The 26,559-nt window shown below is 42.4% G+C and overlaps 1 protein-coding gene across 2 annotated transcripts in view; it reads right to left on the bottom strand.

Moving 5' to 3' along the window:
- Positions 1 to 26,559, bottom strand: part of amot (angiomotin) — a 71,164-nt gene that overhangs the window by 25,399 nt on the left and 19,206 nt on the right. For both annotated transcript variants that reach the window (XM_054625313.1, XM_054625315.1), the window contains 4 exons: positions 24,976 to 25,033; positions 22,735 to 23,743; positions 9,880 to 10,444; positions 8,600 to 8,744 (listed from right to left, as the gene is read on the bottom strand). In XM_054625313.1, coding sequence (XP_054481288.1) covers positions 8,600 to 8,744; positions 9,880 to 10,444; positions 22,735 to 23,743; positions 24,976 to 25,033 — 1,777 coding nt within the window. The remainder of the gene's footprint in view (positions 1 to 8,599; positions 8,745 to 9,879; positions 10,445 to 22,734; positions 23,744 to 24,975; positions 25,034 to 26,559) is intronic.

Here is a 26,559-nt window from a genome sequence, read left to right as displayed (position 1 = left end):
TATTGAGCGATTTCAGAATAGTTTTACATATGTGTTTTAACATTATCATGTAACATATCCTACCAGTTTTCAACTCTTGAAATCTGGCATGCCAACAGTCTTGGCGAAAATAGCCGTCTGATTTGGGTGTCAAGCAGTGGTATGAGAAAAGGCCTCGATAGCGCCTCCTTTAAAGTAGCCCTGACATTGCGTTTCACCAAGCTTTAGAAAATTCTGTAGGTATATGTAACATGATGAGACCTACAATACAGTCTCTTGGAGGTATTATGACAGGTAGTTGGCCATTTTGATTTTCATGTCGTTTTTTGACCGTGTCAAGGTGCCGCACAAACTCCTCCTACCGTTGCAACTCATTTCTTGCTCATGAAAAACAAAAGGTGTTTTTGAGGGGTTAAAAATGCTCAAAACAGAAACCAAACTTGTCACAGACTTACATGTAGTTATTAGATATGTTTGTGGTGCTTGGGATTGGCGAGAGAGCTCGATAGTGCCCCCTATAATATTTTGTCGAAGGAGCACTCGCAGTATGATTGACCTAGATGCATAAAGTTTGGTAGGCACATGTAGACTTGGAGTCTCTTGGAGCCATGCTCTAAACTCAACTGGAAGTTGGCCAATTTGTGTTTTTTGCCATTTCCAGGCTCAATCTAAAGACGTGATGAAAATGTATCAAAAGTTAGAGATTTCATGGAACGATGTTGCCCTAGCTTGTTGGCCATTTTACATGATTCACCATTAAAAAACATGCTGTTGTATCTCGACTCTACTTGCACAGTAAGATGTTTGCAGATCAAAAAGTGGATAACAAAAGTTTTCAAATCAGGCTGCACAGGGAGTTTTCATTAATAGTAAAGTGAATTGTTTTGTTGATTTTGGAGCCACGTCGTAATGTAAAGTAATTCATTGCAACGTGACGTTTGTTAAACTAAATCAAATTGCAACCAGCCTAATTCATATTAAAGATTATACTACATGAGCTACATGAACTAAACATTTTGCCATTTTTCCTCTAAGCACTGTCAGAGCCATCTGCACAAACAGCAGATTTTTTTGAACTGCATTTACTATGATTTATGGTTTATGTTTATGCTTATGATTGTATTTGGAGCTACACTCAAACCATTCGAAGCTTAAGACCTGGCAAAATGACCTGGCTACGCTGCTGGTCCATGCAGTAAATACCGTCTAACTTGTGCACGCAATTGCATGGCCGCATCAACCAGAGTCCCGCCAGTACCCTCGGCATGCTTAAAGGAGCGAGGGCCACGATCAATTCTGCTTGCAGCCTTTTATATATTTTTACAGCCCAAACAACAACGAAGTTATTTGTTCATAGGTCCTATTGAAATTGATAAGATAATTAGTATTAGGGTGACAAAGGCCCTATTAGGCCTGAGCACCAACAAAGTCAAAGCAGAGGACATACTGTTCTTCTAATGTATATTATTGTTATTATTATTATTATGTCATTATACACGTCATCCACCCATTCACACCACGATGGCATGGGCTACCATGTAAGGTGCAACCTGCCCATCGGGACTATCTAAGCCTTCACACCCATTAACACACCAATGGCACATCCTTCCCACAATGATGGCACAGCCTTCCCACACTGATGGACACTTCCCACATGGGGTCACAGCCTTCCCAAATGGCACACATTGACTATGGACAGCCTTCCCACAGGGACCAGGTCAAGATCAAACTACCAGATTGGATCAAACTACCTATCTTCTGATTGAGGGATGACATGCTCTACCTTCTGAGCCACAGCCACTGCCAGTCTGTTAGAATCCTAATTAGCCCACTAATTAGTTAGGAAGTCAACTTCCTATTTCAGGGCGAATGGTGCTTTTTGCCCTAGCACCACAGCATCATAGGTGTGCGCATCTTTGATATTTTTATAACTTTCATTGCAAAGGTCTTAAACAGGTCCTATTGTGCTATTTTCCGGGTGCATATTTTTATCTCAAGTTACAGTTACAACATGTTTACATGCGTTAATGCTCATAATCCTCCTTGTTTTTCTCATCCTCTTCCTCACACCTCTTCTCTGAAATGCTCCGTTGTAGAGCTTGCTCCTCCCTCCAGAAAGCAAAGTCTGCCCTGATTGGTCAGCTAACCCTCTCTGTTGTGATTGGTCACAATCACAAACTTTAAAAAAAAAAAAAAAAAAAAAAAATCACAAGATTCTGAAGCTGCTCTCACTCTAGCGATGACATAACGCACTCTAAGCTACGCAATACACACCCATTATAAACTAAGAAAAGGTCTGAAAAAAGCATAAAACATAAGTGTGTCCCTTTTGTGGACATGTTGCATGTTTTGTAGTGATTCGCCTGAAGGTTTTTGACTTTGGTCAATTTTTGTGATGAGCCACACACTTTTGAAGTTCATTGGTCAATATCTAGAAGATATCAAAAAGCATTTGATAACCTTTCCCATTGTTATTCCAAAAATTAACCCTAAGAAAATTGGCAGCAAAATGTGGAAATTCTAGTGGGCGGACCTATGAAATCAGCGGAGCAATGTGAAGAACACATTCAGCTGGACGTGTGTCAAATTTCAACTCAAATGGACTTCTGAGACTGGCAAGTGTTTTTCAGTTTTGCGCCAACTAGTGGTTGATTTGTAATTCAACTTTCAGCGTGTTTTTCAGGTACTCTTGTTGAAATATCATGCAAGTTTTGTGATGATTAGCCCAAGGGTTGTTGACTTTTGTCTGGTTTTGTGTTGATCCACAAAATATGTCCTAATAATAATAATAATAATAATAATAATCATCATAAGAGTAAAAATAGGTCCTCTGCACGAACTCCGTTGGTGCTTGGGCCTTATTATTAATTCCTGCAATAACAAAGATTCACCTGCAGTCGGCCTAACCTCTTTATACCATCTTTCCCTGGTCAATGCGGAATGCAACCAGGGAAGAATTATTGTTGGATAAAATATCTGACCAGACCAGAATTCTCTTTAATAATTAACCATGTGCTTCCGTTTGTCTGAGAAACGACACAAGACTCTGTAAAGAAGTGAGTGTCAACAATAAACAGATTGGGAAGTTCCCTTAGAGTTAATAAATTCCATGCATTGTTTAAATTGTAGTTAATCAAATGTTTTAACCTGTAATGTCTTCAGAACATTATGGACTTGCAAGGACACTTGCACATGGGGACTGGAAGAGCTAGGGTTCAATTAGATCTACCTATCAGTAGATGACAAAAATATTGTTCCAAAACCGAGACAATGACATTATCTGCATAATAATTAGCCAGGTGCGCACAGGTTCTGTCGGAATAGATCAAACAGCACTATCCATCTAAGAAATAACTACACAAGATTATTCAGAATAATCTTATACTGAATCTGCCACATTTTACAGGTCTATCTGAGTGACCTTCTTGGTTCTGAAGCTTCTGTTTGATGAGGTGTTGCTTGACCCGCCAAACAGAATCCATCAGAGTAGAAGCAGCATCAGGAAAGTTCCCCTATCTACAACAAGATGCACCAAGATGACCCCTGACCTGAGCGCTTCATAACCACCTCAGTATATGTCACTTCCCCAACTCCTTATCTCCCGCCCAGATGGAAGTCTCTGTGCTTCCTGTACGGACTACTCCTATGTCCGCACCTACCTTGGCAAACTCCCTGTGTAGGGAGGTATTCAACAAGGCCTGCGGCACAGACCTCCTTCCCGGAAAGGCTCTCCCCTTAGGAAGCTTGTACTCCCTATCGGCCAGAGAGAGGATGGAAATGCAGGAGTACATTGACACTTCCCTCGCACCTGGTATTATCAGGCCATCCACATCTCTTGCTGTGGCCGGGTTTTTCTTTGTGGAAAAGAAGGACAAGTCTTTTTGCCCCTGCATCAACTAGTGTGACCTCAATGAAATTACAGTTAAGAACAGGTACCCCCATCCTCTTATTTCCTCGGCTTTTAAGCTTCTCAAGAAGCTAAAGTATTTAGCAATGTAGACTTAAGAAATGCTTATCACTTGGTGAGCATAAGAGAAAGGGACCAGTGGAAAACCACAATGTAATGAGTTGCTGTAAATTTACGATGGATTTAAAACAGTATCTTACAGTATTTCATAATAACTGTAACATACAGTTAAATATGTATCCTTTGCATGAAAATTAACAGGTAATGCCATTGGTTAACCATAGTGGCAATGACTGTAATCTATCAGCATAATACAGTATTTTCTGTGAAGGGGTGGAAATACACTAATATCTAATATCATATTCCTGTTGATTGTAGGCTAATGTTTCTGCTATGATGATAGCACATTTTTATTAATCAAACTGCCGGCTGTTCCTGACCAGCTGTTCCTGAACATGACTTTGGACAGCACAGCTTCTGTAGTCATCCTTCTGAGCACAGCCATGTGGAGATCAACCGAGGAGCCGAGGTTAAGTTACGTTTATCACGCAGATGTGACAGCGTCAAGTATTGTTTTGTCTTCATGATTATTAAACTGTAAATGTTTCAATTGGACTTTTTCATTACATCAGGTTGCTCAAACTGGTATAATAGATACCCACACACTTAAATATATGAAGAGAACAATTTACAGTACACCAGGTTGCTAAAATTTGCGAAGCGTGCTCCGAAATGTTAGCTAGCTCGAGCTCAAGTAGCTGCAGTAACGTTAGCTAACTTACAGCATAGTCAGTAAATGTACCTAAATGGTAAATGGACTGTACTTGTATAGCGCTTTTCTAGTCTTCCGACCACTCAAAGCGCTTTTACATTACTAATCATTCACCCATTCACACCCATTCATACACTGATGACAGGAGCTACCATGCAAGGTGCCACCTGAACATCAGGACCCTCGCTAACATTCATACACATACATACACCGCAGGAACAGCCTGCAGGAGCAACTCGGGGTTAAGTGTCTTGCCCAAGGACACATCGACATGGACTGCCGGAGCCAGGGATCGAACCGCTGATCCTCTGATTGGGGGACGACCCTGCTCTCCACTGAGCCACAGCCGCCCTTAAGTAAAGTTAATCGCCAATTACAGTGTGCAGATGTAATGGTGGTTACCCAACTGTGTTTATTTGTGCTATTATAACTGGTCGATTATTGAAAGGGAGTTGAGACCTGAAATTGCCAGTGTATCTCTAAGACGATGAAGAAGTGATGCTGTCAAATCCTCTCTCACGGCTCACTCTCTCTTTCTCCTTCTCTTATCTTTCTCCTTTACTCTTTCATGTAGTATTTCTTTAGTTTTGGATTACAAATGTTCCCGAATATTATTTGTCTTATAAAGTCAGCTGTATGAATGATTGGCATGTAATAAACTGCAGGTATATCGTATTGTATATGAATTCTTGTTTTTTTTTACTTTCTTTTGTTGTTTTTTGGGGAATTAAATGCAAAATAAGTTTTATTACCTTTTGTAAATACACAGAAATATACTGGTATATACTGTAAAATAACAATAAATCACTGGTGTCTCTGCTGCCAGTATTTTACCGTTACTTTAAGATGACATTTTTAGAGTGCACCTTCAACACTCCAAGCGGACAATACGAGTACCTAGTCATACCTTTTGGTCTTTCAGGGCCTGGTGAAAAATGTCCTCTGTGACCTGCTTAACAAGTCTGTGTTCATCTATCTGGACAAAATGCTGTTGCCGAGTGGCTTACGCCTGCTAGACGAAAGTTGGTTCAACAGTTCCTAGGCTTTGCTAACTGTTATAGACAGTTCATTAGGAAATTTAGTGCCGTTTCCGCTCCCCTGCCTGCTCTTACCTCTCCCAATGATCTTTCATTTCAATGATCTTTTCGCAGACTGAGGGACGGTTTCATTTCTGCACCTATCCTCGCTTTCCCAGGCCCCCACCAGCAATTCATCGTGGATTTTTGACTGGCTTTACTTTCTCAGGGATCCCCATCAGACAACAAGATTCACCCCTGTGCCTTCCTGTCCCGTAAGCTTTCCACAGCGGAGACCAACTACGATGTGGGTAACAGGGAGCAGCTGGCAGAGCCTGGATTATATCCGGTCGGCCAGACGACTCAACGGCAGCCAGGTTGAGCCACCTTTTTAGCCGTTTAGGTTTCTCCATTCCTACTGTCCAAGCTCCAGAAATATCAAGCCAGATACTCTGTAACACCTGTTTGAGCCTAAGACTGTTCCCAGTTCCCCCTCCAGCATCCTGTCTTTCTCCTGTGTGGTTGGGGCTCTCTCTTGGATTATTGAGGAAAAGGTCAGACAAGCCCTGAGAGACAATCCTACTCCGTATTGCTGCCCTCCCAATCAATAGTTTTTTTCTGTTTCTCTCCGCTCCCAGGTCTTCCATTGGGCTGAAACATCCCTCATCTCCTGCCATCCTGGGTTCGCAGGAACGGGTTCGTCATTAAACAATGCTTCTGGTGGCGGGCCATGGAAAAGAAGGTGGGGGAATAAGTGGCTGCTTGGCCCCGTTTTTCTTATTTCAGCATTTGTCAGTGTTTCCTGTTTTATTTTGTGTTACTTCTCTACCTCTCCTCTTGTTTTAGGTCACTTCACTTCTCTGCCTTTATGTGTTTTCCCACAACTTTGATTGTCTGTCTCACCCCTGATTGATCCCACCTGTGTCTAATTACCTACACCTCCCCAGTGTATTTAAACCCTGTGTTCCCCTGTCTCTGTGCTAGTTCATCTTAGGTCTTTGTGTCAAGTGTTCCTGTTTTTTGTGATCACTGCCTGTTTTTTGTCGCCTACATTTTTGCCTGATCCCCGCCTGATTCGTTTGCATGTTCTGACTGCTTTCTTGTGTACCGAACCTCTGCTTACAAGTAAACACTGTTTTACCTACACCTTATCCTGTGTTTTTGGTTGTGCATTTGAGTCCTGCTTTTCCCTGTTGTTACCTGTCATCACATAGTTTGTACTGACTGTTAGCAACCAAGCACATTTCTGTTTTAGAGTTTATTACGGAGTAGACAGATGATGAATATTAGTTATTACACCATGTCATATGTGGTGTAGGTTGGCCGGATGGTGGTGCCATAACAACAAACGCTATACCAACCAACTGTTTTGGCCAGTAACTTTTGAACCTCAAGTTTCAAAAAACTAATTATTTTGTCAAATCAGTTTTTTTAAAGACAAATTGTCACTAAAATTGGTACAGAACATATCTGGACCAAGCCGTACACTTTGCTTTTTGGGATTTTTGTTCCGTACAGTTTTGCTATTGTTGTCCCTGAAAGTTTTCTCAAATGCTGTCGGCTTCTTCTGGGGGCGGCTGTGGCTCAGTGGAGAGCAGGGTCGTCCTCCAATCAGAGGATCAATCCCTGGCTCCGGCAGTCCATGTCGATGTGTCCTTGGGCAAGACACTTAACCCTGAGTTGCTCCCGAAGGCTGTGCCATCGGTGTATGAATGGGTGTGAATGATTAGAGAGACCCTGATGGGCAGGTGGCACCTTGCATGGTAGCCCTGTCATCAGTGTATGAATGGGTATGAAAGGGTGAATGATTAGTTATGTAAAAGCGCTTTGAGTGGTCGGAAGACTAGAAAAGCGCTAAACAAGTACAGTCCATTTACCATTCTGTATTCTTTGTGCTAGTGCAACCACATTTGGGGGACATATGTAGATATGTGTGAATCACCATGACAAATGACATGCCATTTGCTCATAGATGGCCCCTATAGCAGGATCATCAAACTATAAAGCCAGAAATCTCTGTCTCAAATCTGATCAACTTTTATTGTCATAAATGTACATAGCAAAGCAATTAGGTCTCTGCATTTAACCCATCCTAGTAGCAGGAGCAGACGGCAGCTATTTATACAGTGCCTGGGGGGCAGTTTGAGGTACGGTGCCTTGTTCAACGGCACCTTGGCTTTGCCCAGGAGGCGAACTGGCACCTCCCCAGCCTCTCCACCTCTCAAGCCAAGTCCCAACAGACTGAGCTACTGCTGCCCATCATTCAATTCAATTCAATTCAGTTTATTTTGTATAGCCCAAAATCACAAATTACAAACTTGACTCAGAGGGCCTCATCTGTTGATGTGTGTGGGGAGAGCTCCTTCAGTAATCAATAAACCTTTACTGTGATTCCTTTTGTACTTTTATCAGTGTATTTTACCAGAAATAATTACCTGACTACTGTTCTTCGAGAGCCACAATGAAAGTAACTGGTTTTACATTGAAAAATGACCAATGTAGTGGAATAAAATGACTTTTACCTCACATGTTCACAGTGAATCTTTCATCACTTCTCAGACAAACTGATGCACATGGCTAATTATTAGAAAATGAAGGCTGTCAGACCTCATCAAGTAATGATTTTTCTCTGGTTATGTTCCATATCTATAGGGGGAAGAGGGTGTAAAACATTAAATTCATCACCTTGGTGCAGGCAATTAATCTAATTGCAGGAAGTGTGTGTTCTTGGCTCTCATGGCTTCCGTAGGAATATATTCCTGAGTGTTATGCACTATAGCCAAAATAAACCTTAAACCTTAAATTCCTGATTAAAACAAAGCACAATGTAAGCCTGTTCCACTTGTGTGGTAATATACCGAATTTGCAGAAAGACTGTGATTTCGACAGTTATTGCATGGTTATTGCACCTCCCTGCTCTCTCACCTCGGAGGTCTCTGTTGAAGTCGTGAAGCCGGCGCACCTCCAGCTCCAGTTTACTCCTCATGGTTTTCTCCAGGGCCTCCCTCTTTGATGAAGACTTGGCCAGGTTTTCATATGCCTCTGACACCAGCTGGATCTCTGTTTCCAACTGCCCATAGAAACAAGAGAAATGAAAGGAAACACAGTGAAGAGAGGGAGATGTACAAAACTTTAATCAAAATGTTGTAGAAGTTATTTCCATTCTGTATATCCATATTTACGCCCAACTATTGACATGGGTAAAAACTGGCCTCACCTAAACACTGTTCACAGCCTGATCTTCACCAAAGGTGAGGTCTTCCCTACTCACCCTGCCATGTCTGGGTGTTTTGGGCTTTACAAACTAAGAATCTAAAGTTGAAAGAATTATATTGAAGCACAAAAGAATGATCATGTGTTTGTCCAAAAAAAAGTGGTTGAGTGAATTATTCTAAATGAGTTAACTTAGGTCACCTGAACTTCAACTGTTAGCTCAGCTTTGCACTGGAAAGTATGTCATCAAACTTCTCTGATGACCGCCAGCACTTCAAACACAATAACAAGTGAAATTGCATGATAGTTGTAGTGCTGAAATATTTGATCCTTGAGGGACACAGATCCAATGTCTATTGTGCAGCTGTTTTTTTTCCACTCTAGTTTGCAAGATCAAAAATGTGTCACTTTAAAATTAGACAGAATATGTCTGAGTCTGTCTGATCGGCGGTTCGATCCCCTGCTCCGGCAGTCAATGTCGATGTGTCCTTGGGCAAGACACTTAACCCCAAGTTGCTCCTGAGGGCTGTGCCATCAGTGTGTGGATGTTGTATGAATGTTAGTTAGACTTAGAGTCCAGATGGGCAGGTGGCACCTTGCATGGTAGCCCCTGTCATCAGTGTGTGAATGGGTGAATGATATGTAATGTAAAAAGCGCTTTGAGTGGTCGGAGGACTAGAAAAGCGCTATACAAGTCCATTTACCATTTCTTCGCCCTTGAGGTAGCATACACGTGTTTGCTTAACAACACATTCATTTAGCAGTTAATTTTGTTTAAAGCAACTTTATCAGCAACCACTAAATTATCATATATTTAACAACAAAATACATTTGTATACAGATCGAGGACTGTGCATTTTGATCCCCATCACATATATTGAAGTGCTTTTAGCTCTTTGCGGTTAGTATGGACAGGTGTAACACATACAGCGATTAAATATTCTTACAGTGTACATCAGCCAGTGTACTTAGATTCATTATTTAAAGATTACCTTGTGCAACTTGGTGACTTTCTCGCGACAGGCCTCCATCTCCTGCCTCAGCATCTTGTTCTCCTCCGTTAGCACATCTACCATCTGGTGGGCACGCACCATCATGCTTAAAGGCTCCCCTTGCAGGTGGTAGTAGGAGTACGGGTGAGGGAAATGTCCGGCCTGGACTAGGGGCTGGGGCTGGGGAGGCGGAGGTCTTTGAAACTGCTGCTGCTGTTGTTGATACTGATGGTGCATTCTCGGGTTGGAGCCGTAGGGGTCATAAGGTAAACCTTGAGTTCTTGGATGTGTTGGGTGAATGGGCCCCATGGTGAAGGGCTCGCTTGCTTGGTGGGAGCTGGGACTCTGTGGACTATGGAGCCCCATACTAGGGAAGGGCTCTCCCTGGCTCTGCGGGTGCGGGTGAGGGTGAGGGAAGGAGGAATGGGAGGAGTGGGTAGCACTGATCATGCTGCTTAGGGTGGAGGACTGCGTGCGGGACAAGGAGCCCACAGAGGTGACAGAGGAGGTGGGACTGTGCTGATGAAGGGGCCTCTGGATGTAAACCGAACCCTCGTTACTGGACCTGAGGAGAGATCAGCTTTGTGTTTACACTGTTCTTAACCTCAGCTGGTGTCCTGTGTTGATGGAAGTGTTATAGGCTTTAAGTGATCGTGCCTGCTGGGGAAAATCAAGCGTCTAAGTACGTACATCTCTACCATGAAACAGGCTATGTAATTGCAGACAAATGTCTGCAAGGATCTACGTACGATAACAACGCATAAAAACGCTGAAATGCTGATGCAAGATTAAACAGCATTGTTTGGGTTACCCCCATAAAGGAGGGTTGCACGCTGAAGCATGCCACGGAAATTGCTATCATACAGCCCAGAGCCCTGGGACAGAGCACTGGGGACAAAGCGCGATGCATAGTTATTGACACGCTCATGGAGAGCGCCAATATCTTGTGTATACAAGAGACTTTATTAGCTAAACAGGACCTAGATAAGCTTAATTCTGTTAATAATAATTTTCATGGGGCAGGGGAATCCATAACAGATCTAAGCAGGGAAATGGTGTGTGGCAGAATATCTGAGGAGGTTGCCATTCTGTGGCATAAGAAATATGATCCACCAATTAGTGTGATTAGGCTATAGGTGGACTGGTGTATAGCAATTAAAGTTGTACAGAATGTTTTTGTAATTTTAAATGTTTACACTGCTTATGGATGTAACCAAAATGAGGATGAATACCTCAATAGGCTCGCTTTTATAAGCTATTTTATTAAAGAAAGTGCATGTACACTCACCGGCCACTTTATTAGGCACACCTGTTCAATTGCTTGTTAACACAAATAGCTAATCAGCCAATCAGTTGGCAGCAACTCAATGCATTTAGGCATCTAGACGTGGTGAAGACGACTTGCTGAAGTTCAAACCGAGCATCAGAATGGGGAAAGTGACTTTGAACGTGGCATGGTTGTTGGTGCCAGATGGGCTGGTCTGAGTATTTCAAAAACTGCTGATCACGCACAACTGTCTTTCGGGTTTAAAGAGAATGGTCTGAAATAGAGAAAATATCCAGTGAGTGGCAGTTGTGTTGACGAAAATGCCTTGTTGATGTCAGAGGAGAATGGGCTAAGTGGTTCGAGATGATAGAAAGGCAACAGTAACTCAAATAACCACTCGTTACAACCAAGGTATGCAGAATACCATCTCTGAACGCACAACACGTTGAACCTTGAAGCAGATGGGCTACTGCAGCAGAAGACCACACCGGGTGCCACTCCTGTCACCTAAGAACAGGAAACTGAGGCTACAATTCGCACAGGCCAAAATTGGACAATAGAAGATTGGAAAAACGTTGCCTGGTCTGATGAGTCTCGATTTCAGTGCGACATTCAGATGGTAGGGTCAGAATTTGGCGTAAACAACATGAAAGCATGGATCCATCCTGCCTTGTATCAACGGTTCAGGCTGGTGGTGGTGTAATGGTGTGGGGGATATTTTCTTGGCATACTTTGGGCCCCTTAGTACCAATTGAGCATTGTTTAAACGCCCCGGCCTACCTGAGTATTGTTGCTGACCATGTCCATCCCTTTATGACCACAGTGTACCCATCTTCTGATGGCTACTTCCAGCAGGATAATGCACCATGTCACAAAGCTCACATAATCTCAAACTGGTTTCTTGAACATGACAATGAGTTCACTGTACTCCAATGGCCTCCACAGTCACCAGATCTCAATCCAATAGAGCACCTTTGGGATGTGGTGGAACGGGAGATTCGCATCATGGATGTGCAACCAACAAATCTGCAGCAACTGCGTGATGCTATCATGTCAATATGGACCAAAATCTTTGAGGGATGTTTCCAACACCTTGTTGAATCTGTGCTACAAAGAATTAAGGCAGTTCTGAAGGCAAAAGGGGGTCCAACCCGGTACTAGCAAGGTGTAACTAATAAAGTGGCCGGTGAGTTTACATGTATATTTGTTGTGAGTATATGAACGATGATATCTCAGAAGCATGGCATACAACGACTGTGTCTCCATATAAAGGCCAAAGAAGCTGTTAAAAATAGGTTTTATCAGGAAAAGCAAGACATGGTACAAAATGTGAATACAAGAATGCTAGATTGAATTATGATGTGCGATTTATTATTTATTAATTTTATTCATGGCCAAAAAGCTTTAGCAAAATAATGTGTGATTTCTATTTCGATATATAATGTTTGTGGTTAATTACACCGGATGAAGTGTGCTATGCCATTGAGAAATTGGGAGTTTACAAAGCATGTGGCCTTGAACCAATAACAGCAGACCATCTGAAGCATGCTAGCTGTTAGAAACTGTAGGCTGTTTGCCCTCCTCTCCACTAGAGGCACCAAGTGGTGTTTCACTACACTGATGGTAGAACCTCCCACCTTATAAATAGAAGCCTAGATGAAGACTTCCTTCTCTTGGTCTCCAAACACCTTCACTTTGATTGAGTGTCTTGTGTTCCATGTGTCTTTTGAATTAATTATGATGTATTTCAGATGATTAACAGGGATGGATCCCAAGGTGTAACCCCAGAATTGTCACAAACCACACCTAGGCCATCTCCTCCTGCTAAACCCCTCACAAAGCCAATCAGCCATGACCCAGGAGCAAGACCTAAACGAGATAGGTGCCCGCCTGACTACTATGGGATTCATATGTCACAGCAGAAGACAATTACACCATCCCATGGCTTACGAAGTTCTTACAGTAAGAGGACTCATTACACCAAGTCAACCTCTAGTCTCCCTACACGCTCTCATGTTAGTAGGGGTTCCAGGAGCAGCCATGCTTCTAATTTGAGTGATCTCCAAGCCAGCATTCTCGAGGAAAAGGAGAGGAGAGATCAGCTGGAGGAGCTTAGAAGACAAAGACAAGAAGATAAGGAGCTTGATGAGCAATGTAAATCAATTGATGAGAAAGCCAGAGCAGCTCAGCATAGACAAGAAGAGAGAGAGAGAATTGTCAGACAGGTTGACATGAACCAACGCATCCATATCAAAGAACAAGAGCTTGAGTCGGCCCAGCTAGTTTCCAGTTTTATTAGACAGAATCTCTCTGAATATCAAGACCATGGTGGAGCCTCTGATCCTACTACTCATCTCATCATGGAAATGGAGCCACCTCTTCCTTTTATGATCTACCGCCCTCCAGGATATTCACTCCTCCCCTACAAAAACTTGGGTATGCTGACTTTCGCTCTCATTCTGCTTTAACTCCCCCGCTTCCTCAACTTGGCTTTCCAGGAGGACTACCTAGAACCTCCCAGAAACTTCCTATACCTCAAACAATACAGCAAAGCTTAGGGTCTGACCAGAATTACTCTTTGCCCTCTGTAGCCACTGCTCAAGCTGAACTGTTATCTATGTGCCATGTGTCTACCCAGAATTGACCTTCTTTCAGTCACCATACATCTGCCAAGGTACTACCTTCTTCCCTGCCTTTTCACCGTGTACCTGCATCTCCGGTCACTGTCCAACCCCCTAGTTATATAGCATCGTTGCCTGGCCCTGGACAGCCCACTTTCACTGGTATTCTACCTCCAATGCAAGTCATGTCATCCCAGCAGTCACAATCTGTTTACCAACATTCTCAAACCCCCATGTCATAGATCTGTTCATAGTCTCTGCTTATGGAGAGATTGATTTTACCCTCCTTTAAATGGCTCTGGATAACCTTCTTGACAATCATCCCCATCTAGCAATATAAATACCAGGTTCTCTTAGAACATCTTAAGCACCCAGGAGCAAACAAATTGGCTAGATTCAGCATGCATGATACAACACCATATTCCACTGCTCTCCTAGCACTTCAGGAACAAATATGGTCAGCGAAGGTTGCTTGTTCAGAGTGAGATTGGAGCAATATTGAACTCCCCCATTATCTGCATTTGTGATGTAGAAGCCTTTGATGTTTTTTCCCTTTCTGTTCATTCTCTGGTGGGAATGTTGCTGTCCCTGGAGGGCCCTAATGGGTCTGAACTAAGATGTGGCTCCCATGCTGACAGACTCCCCAGTAAACGCCCTCTGAAGTATAGAGATGGATTTATTGAACACTGTATTAGTCCTGGCATTCTGACTGGGCAGGATTAATACATCCTCTTAAATTGCACATCCTCCTTGACCTTTCGACCTGACTACAGAGAAGTCAAGGGCAAAACGCATATCAGAGAGAGCTCCCCAAACAGGAAAGATAACAAACTGGGAAGGAGCGGCAGCCCTCCAGACAAGTCTCCTCTGTCTACTTATCAACAGCATCTGAGAGCGATAGCACACCAAGAGCCTACACCGAAGGAAAGGTAAATGTGAATATGCCTGAGCCTTACTGTCCCTATTGTAATATCAGAGACCATTTCCTTGGTGCATGCACAGAACTAAAAAGAATGATATTATGGAATGAATCAAAAAGAAGGGGAGATGTAATAAATATGGGAGAATACACAAAATAGACAAATGCACCTTAAAGAGGCCATGTAACATCTGTAAGGAGCATCACCTCTCTATGATGAAAATGCAAACAAATCAGCCACTGTGATGTATACTTCCTCTCCCTCAGAGCTCCTTTACATGGACAAACCCAATCACTCCCATAAAGTCATGCTGAAAATTGTCAATGTCTGTCTCTACAATGGAGAAAGGACCATTGAAACCCATGAAGTATTTGATGATGGTGCAGATAGATCTATTCTGCTTCCCTTGGCTGATTTTTGGGCATCACAACTCTGCCTGAGACCATCTCATTGCACACAGTGAGACAGGATATTGTGCAACTAATTGGAGCATCTATATCCTTTGAAATTTCCCATATCAACCAGCCAACTGAAAGGCATGTTATCAATGAAGCATTCACTGCAGAAGATCTTGGCCACATACCCTGTAAAGCATCTCTAAGAACAGTATCAACATCTCAGAGGTATTCCACTACAGTCTGTTGATCATGCATGCTCTCTTGTCCTCATCGGCTCAGACTATGCTCATCTCATCACAGCCACAGAGCCAATACTCATGGGGCCCCCTGGTGGCCCATTGGCAGTACACACCAGGCTAGGATGGGCTCTCCAAGGGGCAGCCAGCTTCTTCAATCATAAATCAAATTGTCACTTTTAATATTTGGTTGCAAATCCTTTGCAGTCAATGACAGCCTGAAGTCTGGAACCCATAGACATCACCAGACGCTGGGTTTCATCCCTGGTGATGCTCTGCCAGGCCTCTACTGCAACTGTCTTCAGTTCCTGCTTGTTCCTTGGGCTGTTTCCCTTCAGCTTTGTCTTCAGCAAGTGAAATGCATGCTCAATTGGATTTAGGTCAGGTGATTGACTTGGCCATTGCAGAACATTCCACTTCTTTGCCTTGATAAACTCTTTGGTTGCGTTTGCAGTATGCTTCGGGTCATTGTCCATCTGCACTGTGATGCGCCGTCCAATGAGTTTTGAAGCATTTGGCTGAATATGAGCAGATAATATTGCCCGAAACACTTCAGAATTCATCCTGCTGCTTTTGTCAGCAGTCACATCATCAATAAATATGAGGGAACCAGTTCCATTGGCAGCCATACATGGCCATGCCATAACACTACCACCACCACCATGCTTCACTGATGAGGTGGTATGCTTTGGATCATAAGCAGTTCCTTCCCTTCTCCATACTCTTCTCTTTCCATCATTCTGGTCCAAGTTGATCTTTGCCTCATCTGTCCATAGGATGTTGTTCCAGAACTGTACAGGCTTTTTTAGATGTTTTTTGGCAAACTCTAGGTCTTCCTGTTTTTGAGGCTCACCAATGGTTTACATCTTGTGGTGAACCCTCTGTATTTACTCTGGTGAAGGCTTCTCTTGATTGTTGACTTTGACACAGATATGCCTACCTCCTGGAGAGTGTTCTTGATCTGGCCAACTGTTGTGAAGGGGTTTTTCTTCACCTGGTAAAGAATTCTTCGGTCATCAACCACAGTTGTTTTCCTTGGTCTTCCGGGTCTTTTGGTGTTGCTGAGCTCACCAGTGCTTTCTTTCTTTTTAAGAATGTACCAAACAGTGGATTTGGCCACACCTAATGTTTTTGCTATCTCTCTGATGGGTTTGTTTTGATTCTTCAGCCTAATGATGGCTTGCTTCACTGATAGCGACAGTTCTTTGGACTTATATAGATAATTGACAGCAACAGATTCCAAATGCAAATCCCACACTTGAAATGAACTCTAGACCTTTTATCTGCTCCTTGTTAATTAAATAATGAGGGAATAACACACACCTGGCCATGGAACAGCTGATCAGCCAATTGTCCAATTACTTTTGGTCCCTTCAAAATCGAGGGACCACGTATAAAATGTCTTGTAATTCCTACACCGTTCACCTGATTTGGATGTAAATACCCTCAAATTGAAGCTGAAAGTCTGCACTCAAAGCACATCTTGATTTTTCCATTTCAAATCCATTGTGGTTGTGTACAGAGCCAAAATGATGAAAATTGTGTCAATGTCCAAATATTTATGGACCTGACTGTAGATGGGGTTATGCGCTACGCTACTCCAATAGTACGAGCTCCCAACATTTCCACCCTTCAGGCTCCAAAGGAAACTGTCCTGCCCCTACTCTGTGCTGCAGAAAGACACCTATCCAACAGTCCCAAACTGGCTAATAAATACCAAGAGGAACTGATTAAGCTTGTCTAGTCTGGCTATATTCAAAGGATTCCCAATTCCTCCTGCTGAACACTAGCTATTGGTCAGCCAATCCATGTGTGCCAGCTGAATCATAGCCTGTTGAGGAACTAAGAAAAGCTATGATCTGTGGTGCATTGATGTCAGATGACGCAAACCTCCCTGATCTCCCTGAAGTACAGCAGCTGGGATGATCTGATAAAGCAAACAAATAATGTGCTTCATGGGACCCCTGATCACACCTGAAACAGAGCCCAGTTTTATATAAACTCAGAAAGACAACTTCTGCAACAGACCCAATCAGAGTGTTTCCCTTAGGAATACAATGCTCTTAAAACCTGACAAAAAGTAGCATACTCCTCCCACTGTCTCCTGAACATGACCCTGATCTTGGTCTCGTCAGAGTTGGGGGTCGACTTTGAAGAGCTGAGACCCTTAACCATGATAACATCCATCAAATTGTTTTGGATCCAAATCATCCCATAACCAAACTAACTATCAAGGATTACGATGAGAAACTGCTCCACCCTTGAGCGTCTTGGGGGAAATCAGACGCAGGTACTGGATCCTGCGTTGTCGCCAAGCCATTCGCCAATGTCAAGACTGTCAGAGGTGGAGAGCCAACCCAGTCATTCCCAAAATGTCAGACTTTCCTCCGGATCCAGACTTCCTCCAGAGGCCCCCCTTCTGGTCCATGCAAGGTGCCACCTTCCCAATCAGGACTCTAACTAACATTCATACACATACCTACACCGTATTAACCCGAATTAATTGGCAATTAATCCAATAAACCCTGCTTAATTGCGGTAAATTGTGTTTAGTGTCTTGCCGAAGGACACATCAACATCAAACCGCCAATCCTCTGATCAGAGGACAGAGGAAGCTGGGAACAAGAGATAAAAATCAATTAAAATGGCGCACAATGTTGAACTAAGAAACCAATCAACAGCAGAACCAGTTCTACACACAGTTCTGATTGAAGTTGAAGGCATTCTGAATTCAAAACCTCTTGGATACATCTCCTCTGACCTTGCGGACCCAGACCGAGTCACACCAAATATGTTGCTGATGGGGCGGCCTGACTCCTCTCTTCCTCAGGCAATCTACTGTGCAAGTGAACTCCTTGGCAGAAGAAGATGGCGTAACAGTCAGATCCTGGCTGATTATTTCTGGACAGCCTTCATTTGCTACTACCTTCCAAACCTACAAACCAGGCAAAAATGGGGGACTGACGAGGAAAACCTGGTTTCAGGTCAGGTTGTGATGATAGTTGATCCCCAATATCCTCAATCATCATGGCCTATTGGAAGGATAATTGAAACCTATTCTGGAGAAGATGGAAAGGTCCGCAGTGCTAAGGTCCATGTGTCTTTTGAATGTTCAATGTAAGTAGCAATTTTTTTCTATTATTGGGTTAATGATGTATTTCAGACGATTAACGGATCATCTTTTAATTTATTTGTTTTGTAATAATTTGATTTGAGCAAGATGTTGTAATCTCTTTATTTATTTGTCTAGAACCATGGCAATTATCAACAATAACCTTCAAATAACTCCATCCATCACACCCATTTTGTTCTGCTTATCCGGGGCCGGGTCAGCAGACTAAGGAGGCTATTCCAGACATCCCTTTCCCCAGAAACGCTTTCCAGTAATTCCATGTAATCTCTCCAGCGTGTTCAGGGTCTACCCCGGGGCCTCTTAACTCTACAGGGAGGCGTCCAGGGGGCAACCTGATCAGATGCCCGTACCACCTCAACTGTCCCCTTTCGACGCGAAAGAGCAGCGGCTCTACTCCGAGCTCCCTCCGGATGTCTGAGCTCCTCACCCTCTCTCTAAGGCTGAGCCCAACCACCCTACGAAGGAAGCTCATTTTGGCCGCTTGTAACCGCAATCTCATTCTTTCGGTCACTACCCAAAGCTCATGACCATAGTTGAGGATCGAAACGTAGATGGACTGGTAAATCGAGAGCTTAGCCTTCCAGCTCAGCTCCCTCTTCACCACAACGGTCCGATACAACGCCTGCATCACTGCTGACGCTGCAATGAACCGCCTGTCCATCTCGCGCTCCATTTCACCCTCACTCACGAACAAGACCCCGAGATACTTGAACTCTCTCGCTTGGGGCTTGCCGTTTATTTATCCTGGCTAAAAAAACGTCTAACACTAGCCATAGAATCCCAGTGTTACTTGCTATGTGTTTTTCTGGATTGTTAGTGCATGGCATACTTCCTGACTCTTTGCTGACTATTTTATTAGATAAAACCGGTAAAATATACAGCATAGAAAATTTTAGACCAATTGCTCTGGCTAGCGTACTTCCAAAGTATTAGAACGAATTATCTTGGATAGGCTTTAAATATACCATTATAATAACCACTGACAATCAATTTGGTTTTTAAAATGAACATGGCACAGACCTATGTATTTATGCACTCAAGGAAGTTGTAAGTAAGTAAAGGAGACAAAATACTACAATATTAATGTGTTTCCTGGATGCATCTAAAGCTTTTGACAAAATGAATCATTGTTAATTGTTTAAACTACAAAAGCGAGGGGTCCCTTCATATTTGATAAGGATTTTTCACTTTTGGCATTTGCATCTAACAATGCAAGCTAGGTGGGGTATCTAGTGTATCTGACCTTTCCTAGTGACCAATGGGGTTTAACAAGGTGGAATAATGTCACCTGTTCTTTTTAATCTATATATGGATGATCTTTCTAAAAGGTAGAAAGAGTTTAAGAATTGATCTATGGTGGGGGAAAGTCTTATTAACCATCTCTTGTATGCTGATGATTCGTGATCCTGTCTCCTTATAGCGCTTGTTTACAGCAACTGCTCAGAGTCTGCTCAAGTTACGGTCTGCAGTACGACATTAAATTCAACTCTAAAAAGAGCGTTATCATGATAGCTAATACCAAGGAGGATCAGAGACTTCATTTTCCTTCGTTTTTCTGGCAGGCAAAGAGTTAATTTAATAAACGAGTCAGATATTTGGGTCACATCATTAGGAATGATCTATGTGATGATGATGATGATGATGATGATGATGATGATGATGATGATGATGATGATGCAGCGCCAGTGTTGCGAACTGTATTCACAAGAAAATATGATGGCACTTAAATGTGCACAGATGATGTTAAAGCTGCTCTCTTCAGAGCCTACTGTGCTACACTCTATACAGCTCCCTTGTGGTGCAGTTATACTAAGGAAAAATGAAAAAGATTCAGGTGGCATCAAATGCTAGATGCATTTAGAATCTTTCTCAAGCTCCCAAGATGAACAAGTGCAAGTCATAAGTTTATGACTAGGTATGTTCTCACTTTTCATGCTGTGTTGAGGAATTTTAGGTACAAATTTATTTAAAAAAAATTTGATCATACATGCCTAAACTGAGCCAACACAAAGGCACACAAGGTATTCCTTTTGTTTATGGAAACATTGGAACAAATGTCTCTGTCTTTTAACACATGGTGACTTTTGAACTGCAATGATTATACCAGTGTCTTGGTTTCCTTGTATTGTATTTAAGCGTCTGCTAAATGACTGTAATGTAATGTAATGTAATGTAATGTATTTAATTGTTGTTGTTTATGGACTAATTTCATTCAAATTCAAGAGAAAACAGCTAAATGGTAAATGGACCTTTACTTGTATAGCTCCTTACTAGTCTTCTGAACACTCAAAGTGCTTTTTACACTACATGTCATTCACACATTCACACACAGTCACACACTGCAGGGGCTACCATGCAAGGTGCCACCTGCCCATCAGGACTATGTTAGCATTCACACCCATTCATACACCGATGGCACAGCCTTCGGCAGAAATTTGGGGTTAATTGTCCACTTAAATCTTGTAAATGGATAATTGACTTTACAAAGCACCTTTCTTGTCCTCCATCCACTCAAAGCGCTTTACACTTCATTTCAACAACGACTCATTAACACACATTCCTAGACTGATGGCGGAGGGTGCCATGCAAGGTGCTGTCGAATGACATCTCATTGTCTAATGGTCAGTCACGGACAATCACACACCGATTGCAGAGACTTTTGGGAGCAATTTGGGGTTCAGTATTTTGCCCGAGGACTCTTCCACATACGGATTAGGAGCAGGGGATCAGGTGATATTCAAATTAGTGGACAACCCTCTGGCTCTGAGCCACAGTGGCCCCTAATCTGAAATGTTACTGTGACAATATCTATATTTAGAAGTGTTTCTCATATTCTGCCCGACTCACGCATGGGTGGGCCGAACAAAAAATTTGAAACACCTCTAAATATTTGCATGTAGTAAGATATAAATTAATATTAATTCTATAGTCTGTCCATTTTTAGGGGGAAGGGTCCCCCACCCAAGTGAAATTTTTTTGGAAACCAAAAAAATAAGATCTCAATCGAAAATATAAAAATCTGCAACTAATAACTATAAGACCTCAAATATAAAAAAATATATGTAAGTGAAAAATGAAAATAAATATTTTTGTCAAAACAATTCCAGAACTTGTATTTTCAGTTTAAATCCTTTTTTTCAAATGATCAAGACTTTTCTCTTGGATTAGGCTCCATAATAGCCTAAACTAAATTCTCTTCAAAAACCTATATATATTTTCGGGTTGGAACTGTATGATTTGAGTCACTCAGAACTTTGTCAAATTGTCAGAGCCACCTGCACAAAGATTCTGTTTTTTTTGTTTTTTTATACCTGCATTTACTTTGATAGTCTGTTATGTAACAAACACTCTAGCACATTCACACACATTAAGTGCTGTGTTGATCTTTACAGGCTTACATTTATTATTGTATTCGGAACTGCTCTTAAAACATTTGAGGCTTAAGACCTGGCAAAATGACCTGGCTATGCCGCTGGTCCACGCAGGAAATATCGTCTAACTCGTGCATGCAATGTCTGATGGTCAAGGAAGTGCAAAGCCGCCTCATCCAGAGTCCTGTCAGTACACGCAATGTGCGCAAAGGTGTGAACTCGTGCATAAGGAGGTACAACTAGTCGACCACTGATTCCATTGTTGGTGGTTTCATCCCCCAATTTACTCCTGATGGTGGGTGTTTGTGAGTATGAATGGGTGAATAGTCTTTTTGAAGCAGTCTGAATTAAAACCCTATAACACTGATGCCACTTACCATTTATATATCATTGCGAAGATTAGTAAAAAAAAAAAAAAAAAAAAAAAAAAAAAAATGATGGTCACAGAGGCTTATGTTATGCAAGATGGAGAAAAAAAGCATTAAAGTAATCCACAGCCCTGAAAGGCAAATTGTAATTAGTTGAATGCACAAACAATATTGTGCGGTAATAAAAAAGGATAATAGTTTGATTGAGCTGAGCATGATGTAAAAGCACAGTGTCCTGCTTTTGTGTTTTCAAGACCCATGGGTGATAGATTTTAGGTAAGAGGTTAGGTAATTTCAATCAGTCCCAGCAGCTCGGATCATGTATCACTTAGATGTAAGAGCATTTATACAAAAACATTTTTTCAAGCAGAGCTGTGTCATTATTCTTTGGGTTTAAAACTTTGAGCAAGCCCTTTCACATTACATGCAGATGTAACTGTTAAATTAACTTAGTTTATAATAAATATTTATTATCAAGCGTCTTAAAGTGCATATTTTAGTTTTTAGGGGAAGGGCTCGGTGTCTTATGTATGATCCTTACCTGAACGAGCCATACTCAGGTGGGGGCTGGTATCTGACGTGGGGCACCTCCCTCGACTGCTCCCTCCCTCTCTGCTCCTGGTAAAAATGGCCTCCAGACTCCTGCTGCTTGGTAGAAGAGCCCATTTCTTTGATGGGGTAGTCTGGAGGCGGACCACGGTGCTGTGGCTTGTAGTAGTCGCCCGACAGCCCTGGCCTGGGCAGCTGAGGGGAGAGCATTGCGCTGGTGACAGGAGCGTGGGCCTTAACGCCGCTGGTGGCCAGGGAGAGCTGCATAAGTCTTTCGCTGAGAGACCGAACATGTCCTTGCTTCAGATCCTTCAGCCCATCATCCTGGTGCACCCTCCCTGTTCCACTCACTCGCTGGACCATGGGGCGACCCTCAGTGCGCACCTTGGCACTGGTCATCCCGGTGATGTAGAAGGCCGTGCCAACTGAAGCAGGGAGAGAATGCTGCTGGTGCGGTTTGTTCTGCTGCTGAGGAGGAGGAACATGCCCACGGAAGTATTGGGACTGCACTTTGGCTTCTTCATACGTAGGGAGGTCCTCGAGGTTTAGGCACTGCCCTTGGGCACTCCCACCTCCTCCACTGCTGCCACCTCCTGCTCCTCCACTTCCAGTCCCTAAACCTCCTCCCCCTCCACTACTCCCGCCCTCTCCTACTTGGGTTGAGCCAAGTTTCTCCAGGCAGTTGTCAGTCTGCAGCTCCTGTCCCTGAGGCTCCTGACGGGCAATGTGCGGGCTCATGGAGTGATCATCAGAGGGGCCTATCTGTCCCTGCCCTGAGTAACCTCCACCACCCCCAGTCCCTGCTCCTCCTTGTTGTTGTTGTTTCTGCTGTTGCAGCACGTAATTCCGGTTCATCTGCTCCTGCAGTAGGCGCTGCAGGACGGTACTGCCACCACCTCCTACACTGTTGTTGGACGACTCCTCTGCTGCGGCCCTCATCTCTGCCTCACGTTGTCCACGCACCTCATGGAAGGACAAGCTCCGTCCACGGTCAATACTCCCTGTGAAGAGGAGAAAGTGGAAAGAGAGAGAAAGAGAAAACGGAAGCAGTGTGACAAAGGGATGACAATTAGAGTTTTACAAGTGTGAAGAATGTGAAGGAATGGAAAGCAAAACTATCCAAGAGAAGGACAGAAAAAACAGAGATTTAATTTATTGCAAATAATACCAGGGAAAGAGAGAGGACAAGAGACAAATGGACAGAAGGCATTAAGTTCAAAGATGCATGTGGACCATCCACCAACATCCCTGACACTCCTTGCAGAACGAAACTGGAGGAAGAGTTGTGAAAACCTTACGAACCAAGCAGAAACAGACCCCAAAGCTTGAACCCACACAAAAAAACAACACAAATATCAAAGCTTAAAATTTAAACCAAAAAACGAAGACTGTGTAATGCCAGTTGATCTTAAGAGAAGTAGAAACATATTGTTTGTCAATGCAAAACCTTTGGGTGTCAGAGGATCTCCTGAAGTGCCTCTAAAATGTGACCTAAAAATCTGCAGCGCTACCATCTTCCTCATTTTCCAGTAGAGATTATTTTCAATCTAAATTATTCTGCTGACTTTATTTTCTTCAATTTATTAGTTTTATAATTTTTCTATTAAATGGAGGAAAAACAAGAGAGAAAAGCACAAGGTGAAATGTGATATTATTTTGTAATTTTGTCTAACCATGAGTCCAAAACCTGTTTACAATTAGGCCTATATAAAACAGAAAATAATGAGCTAACCCTGTCATTGGAGAACCTGGGACGAAAGAACAATTTGCAATTTTGCTAAAATTAAATTAAACACCACGTCAGTCACAAAACACTGCTTTCAATCAGGCTACATGGACTAACTTGAAGAATTATATAAAAAAAAATTGAGCAGAAATGTTCACATAGCGTGAAAGACAGAAGAAATGTGTTCTCAATTGCATATCCCATGTTGTCAAAGTCGAAACCACCTGGGATTAAGGTGGAAATCAAAGAGGGAAATTTCCCTTTTTAAACAGCCTGTTTATAACACCTTCTTTCAAATCTTGAGAAGCATGTGATAAAAGTGATTTTTACCTATTCACATACATTTAAATTGTTTGCACATTTTTTCCTCTTTGTTTACCTTTATTCTTTTTATGTTTCTATCTTTTAATTTTGCTTTTACGGGGGTTGACAACACTGAATGTTAACAACTACATCGTTTTACACTTTTTTCTACAGAGTAAAGAAAGAAATTATGACATCTAGCACCTTTCTCATCTAGCCTTCTTCTCATTCTCAAGGAGGAAGATGCTTTTTTCCGGGACATCTGTAAATAAATAAAAAAAAATGTAAGACAAAAGCTTTACAGAGATGTCAGCAACTGGTAAATGATCTTGAAGCTGAAGAAACAAAAGACAAAAGAAAGTATTCACAGAGTAAAATGGGCTGGGTAGTGGACATTCAGATTCACAAAGCTTATTTCAAGTTAGTTCGACAAAATTAAAAAACATTACTTAAACAGGCCCTATTATGCTACTTAAACAGGCCCTATTATGCTATTTTCAGAGTGCATATTTTTCATCTCAAGTTACAGTTACAACATGTTTACATGCGTTAATGCTCATAATCCTCCTTGTTTTTCTCATCCTGGCTCTCCTGCAGCATCTCTTCACACCCTCTCTCTGAAATGATCCATTGTAGCATTTGCTCCTCCCTCCAGAAAGCAAAGTCTGCCCTGATTGGTCAGCCAGCCTGCTCTGTTGTGATTGGTCAATGTTTCACATTTCACAGAACTCTCCCTCAAGAGAATGACAAATGAATGACAGGCCACCAGGGTGAAAGACCGCTGTCCTAACCACTGCACCATGGAAGATGTGAGCTACAGCTCCATCTTTCTAATTTGTTGTTTGAGGGCGGGTCAAACTAGCTGGAGAGTTTTACATGACTTCCGTAACATTGTGACCTCATAATGTTACGGAAGTGAAGGAGAGAATTCAATCGAGCCGTTTGAGGTAGCTCAGGAGCAGTGATTGTGAGGGGGAGGGGAAGCAGCCCTCGTAGTACGTTTTACCTAGATGTATGAAATTTGGTAGGCACATGTATCACAAGTAGACTTAAAATAAAGTCTCTTAGAGCCGTGCTCTAAACCCAACCGGAAGTCGACAAATTTTGAATATTGTATGAATTTCTCGTGTATTTTTTGCCATTTCCAGGCGCTGAACTTTAATGAACTCACCTGCACAACCATCTTTGCTCCCAGTAGACCACACATCACTAAAAAACAACTATATAAATCTGTGCGATATAAAAATATGTGCAATACACTGTACAATACAACAATTATTTTGTCTGTATATATAATATTTTAGTTATTTGGGATTTTTTTCTTTTTTTACTTATTTTATATTCTTTACTGTGTTAACACTTGTTTTGATCTTGTTTTTTTTTTACTATGTCTCTAGTTTGCAGCATCCTCTCTGCTGCTGTAATCCTGCAAATTTCCCCACTGCAGGACTAATAAAGGATTATCTTATCTTATTTTATGTGACAAACAGTATCCGATTTACATGACATTTAAATGATGTGGTCTCCAGCTGTTATAGAACAACATAATGCATTTTCTGTGTTCACTTTGGCTTTATCGTGGATACAGGAAGTGTCGGAATTTTTGCTGAACATAATTTCCAGCGTCACGCACTAATTTCCAGCGTCACACAAGAAAAATACATCTAACTATTGGTGGCGTTGTCCGATTGTCGCAGGCGTTCGCCGCCTCTTGAGCCTGCGTCCCGCCGGTACCCCCACGCGCACGCAGTGCGAGGGCCCGATCATCGCTGCTTGCAGCTTTAATTT

The sequence above is a fragment of the Anoplopoma fimbria genome, chromosome 24, assembly GCF_027596085.1.
Source record: "Anoplopoma fimbria isolate UVic2021 breed Golden Eagle Sablefish chromosome 24, Afim_UVic_2022, whole genome shotgun sequence".
NCBI lineage: Eukaryota > Metazoa > Chordata > Actinopteri > Perciformes > Anoplopomatidae > Anoplopoma > Anoplopoma fimbria.
Note: the sequence above shows the minus strand (reverse complement) of the source record. Positions and strands in the feature narration are given on the sequence as shown.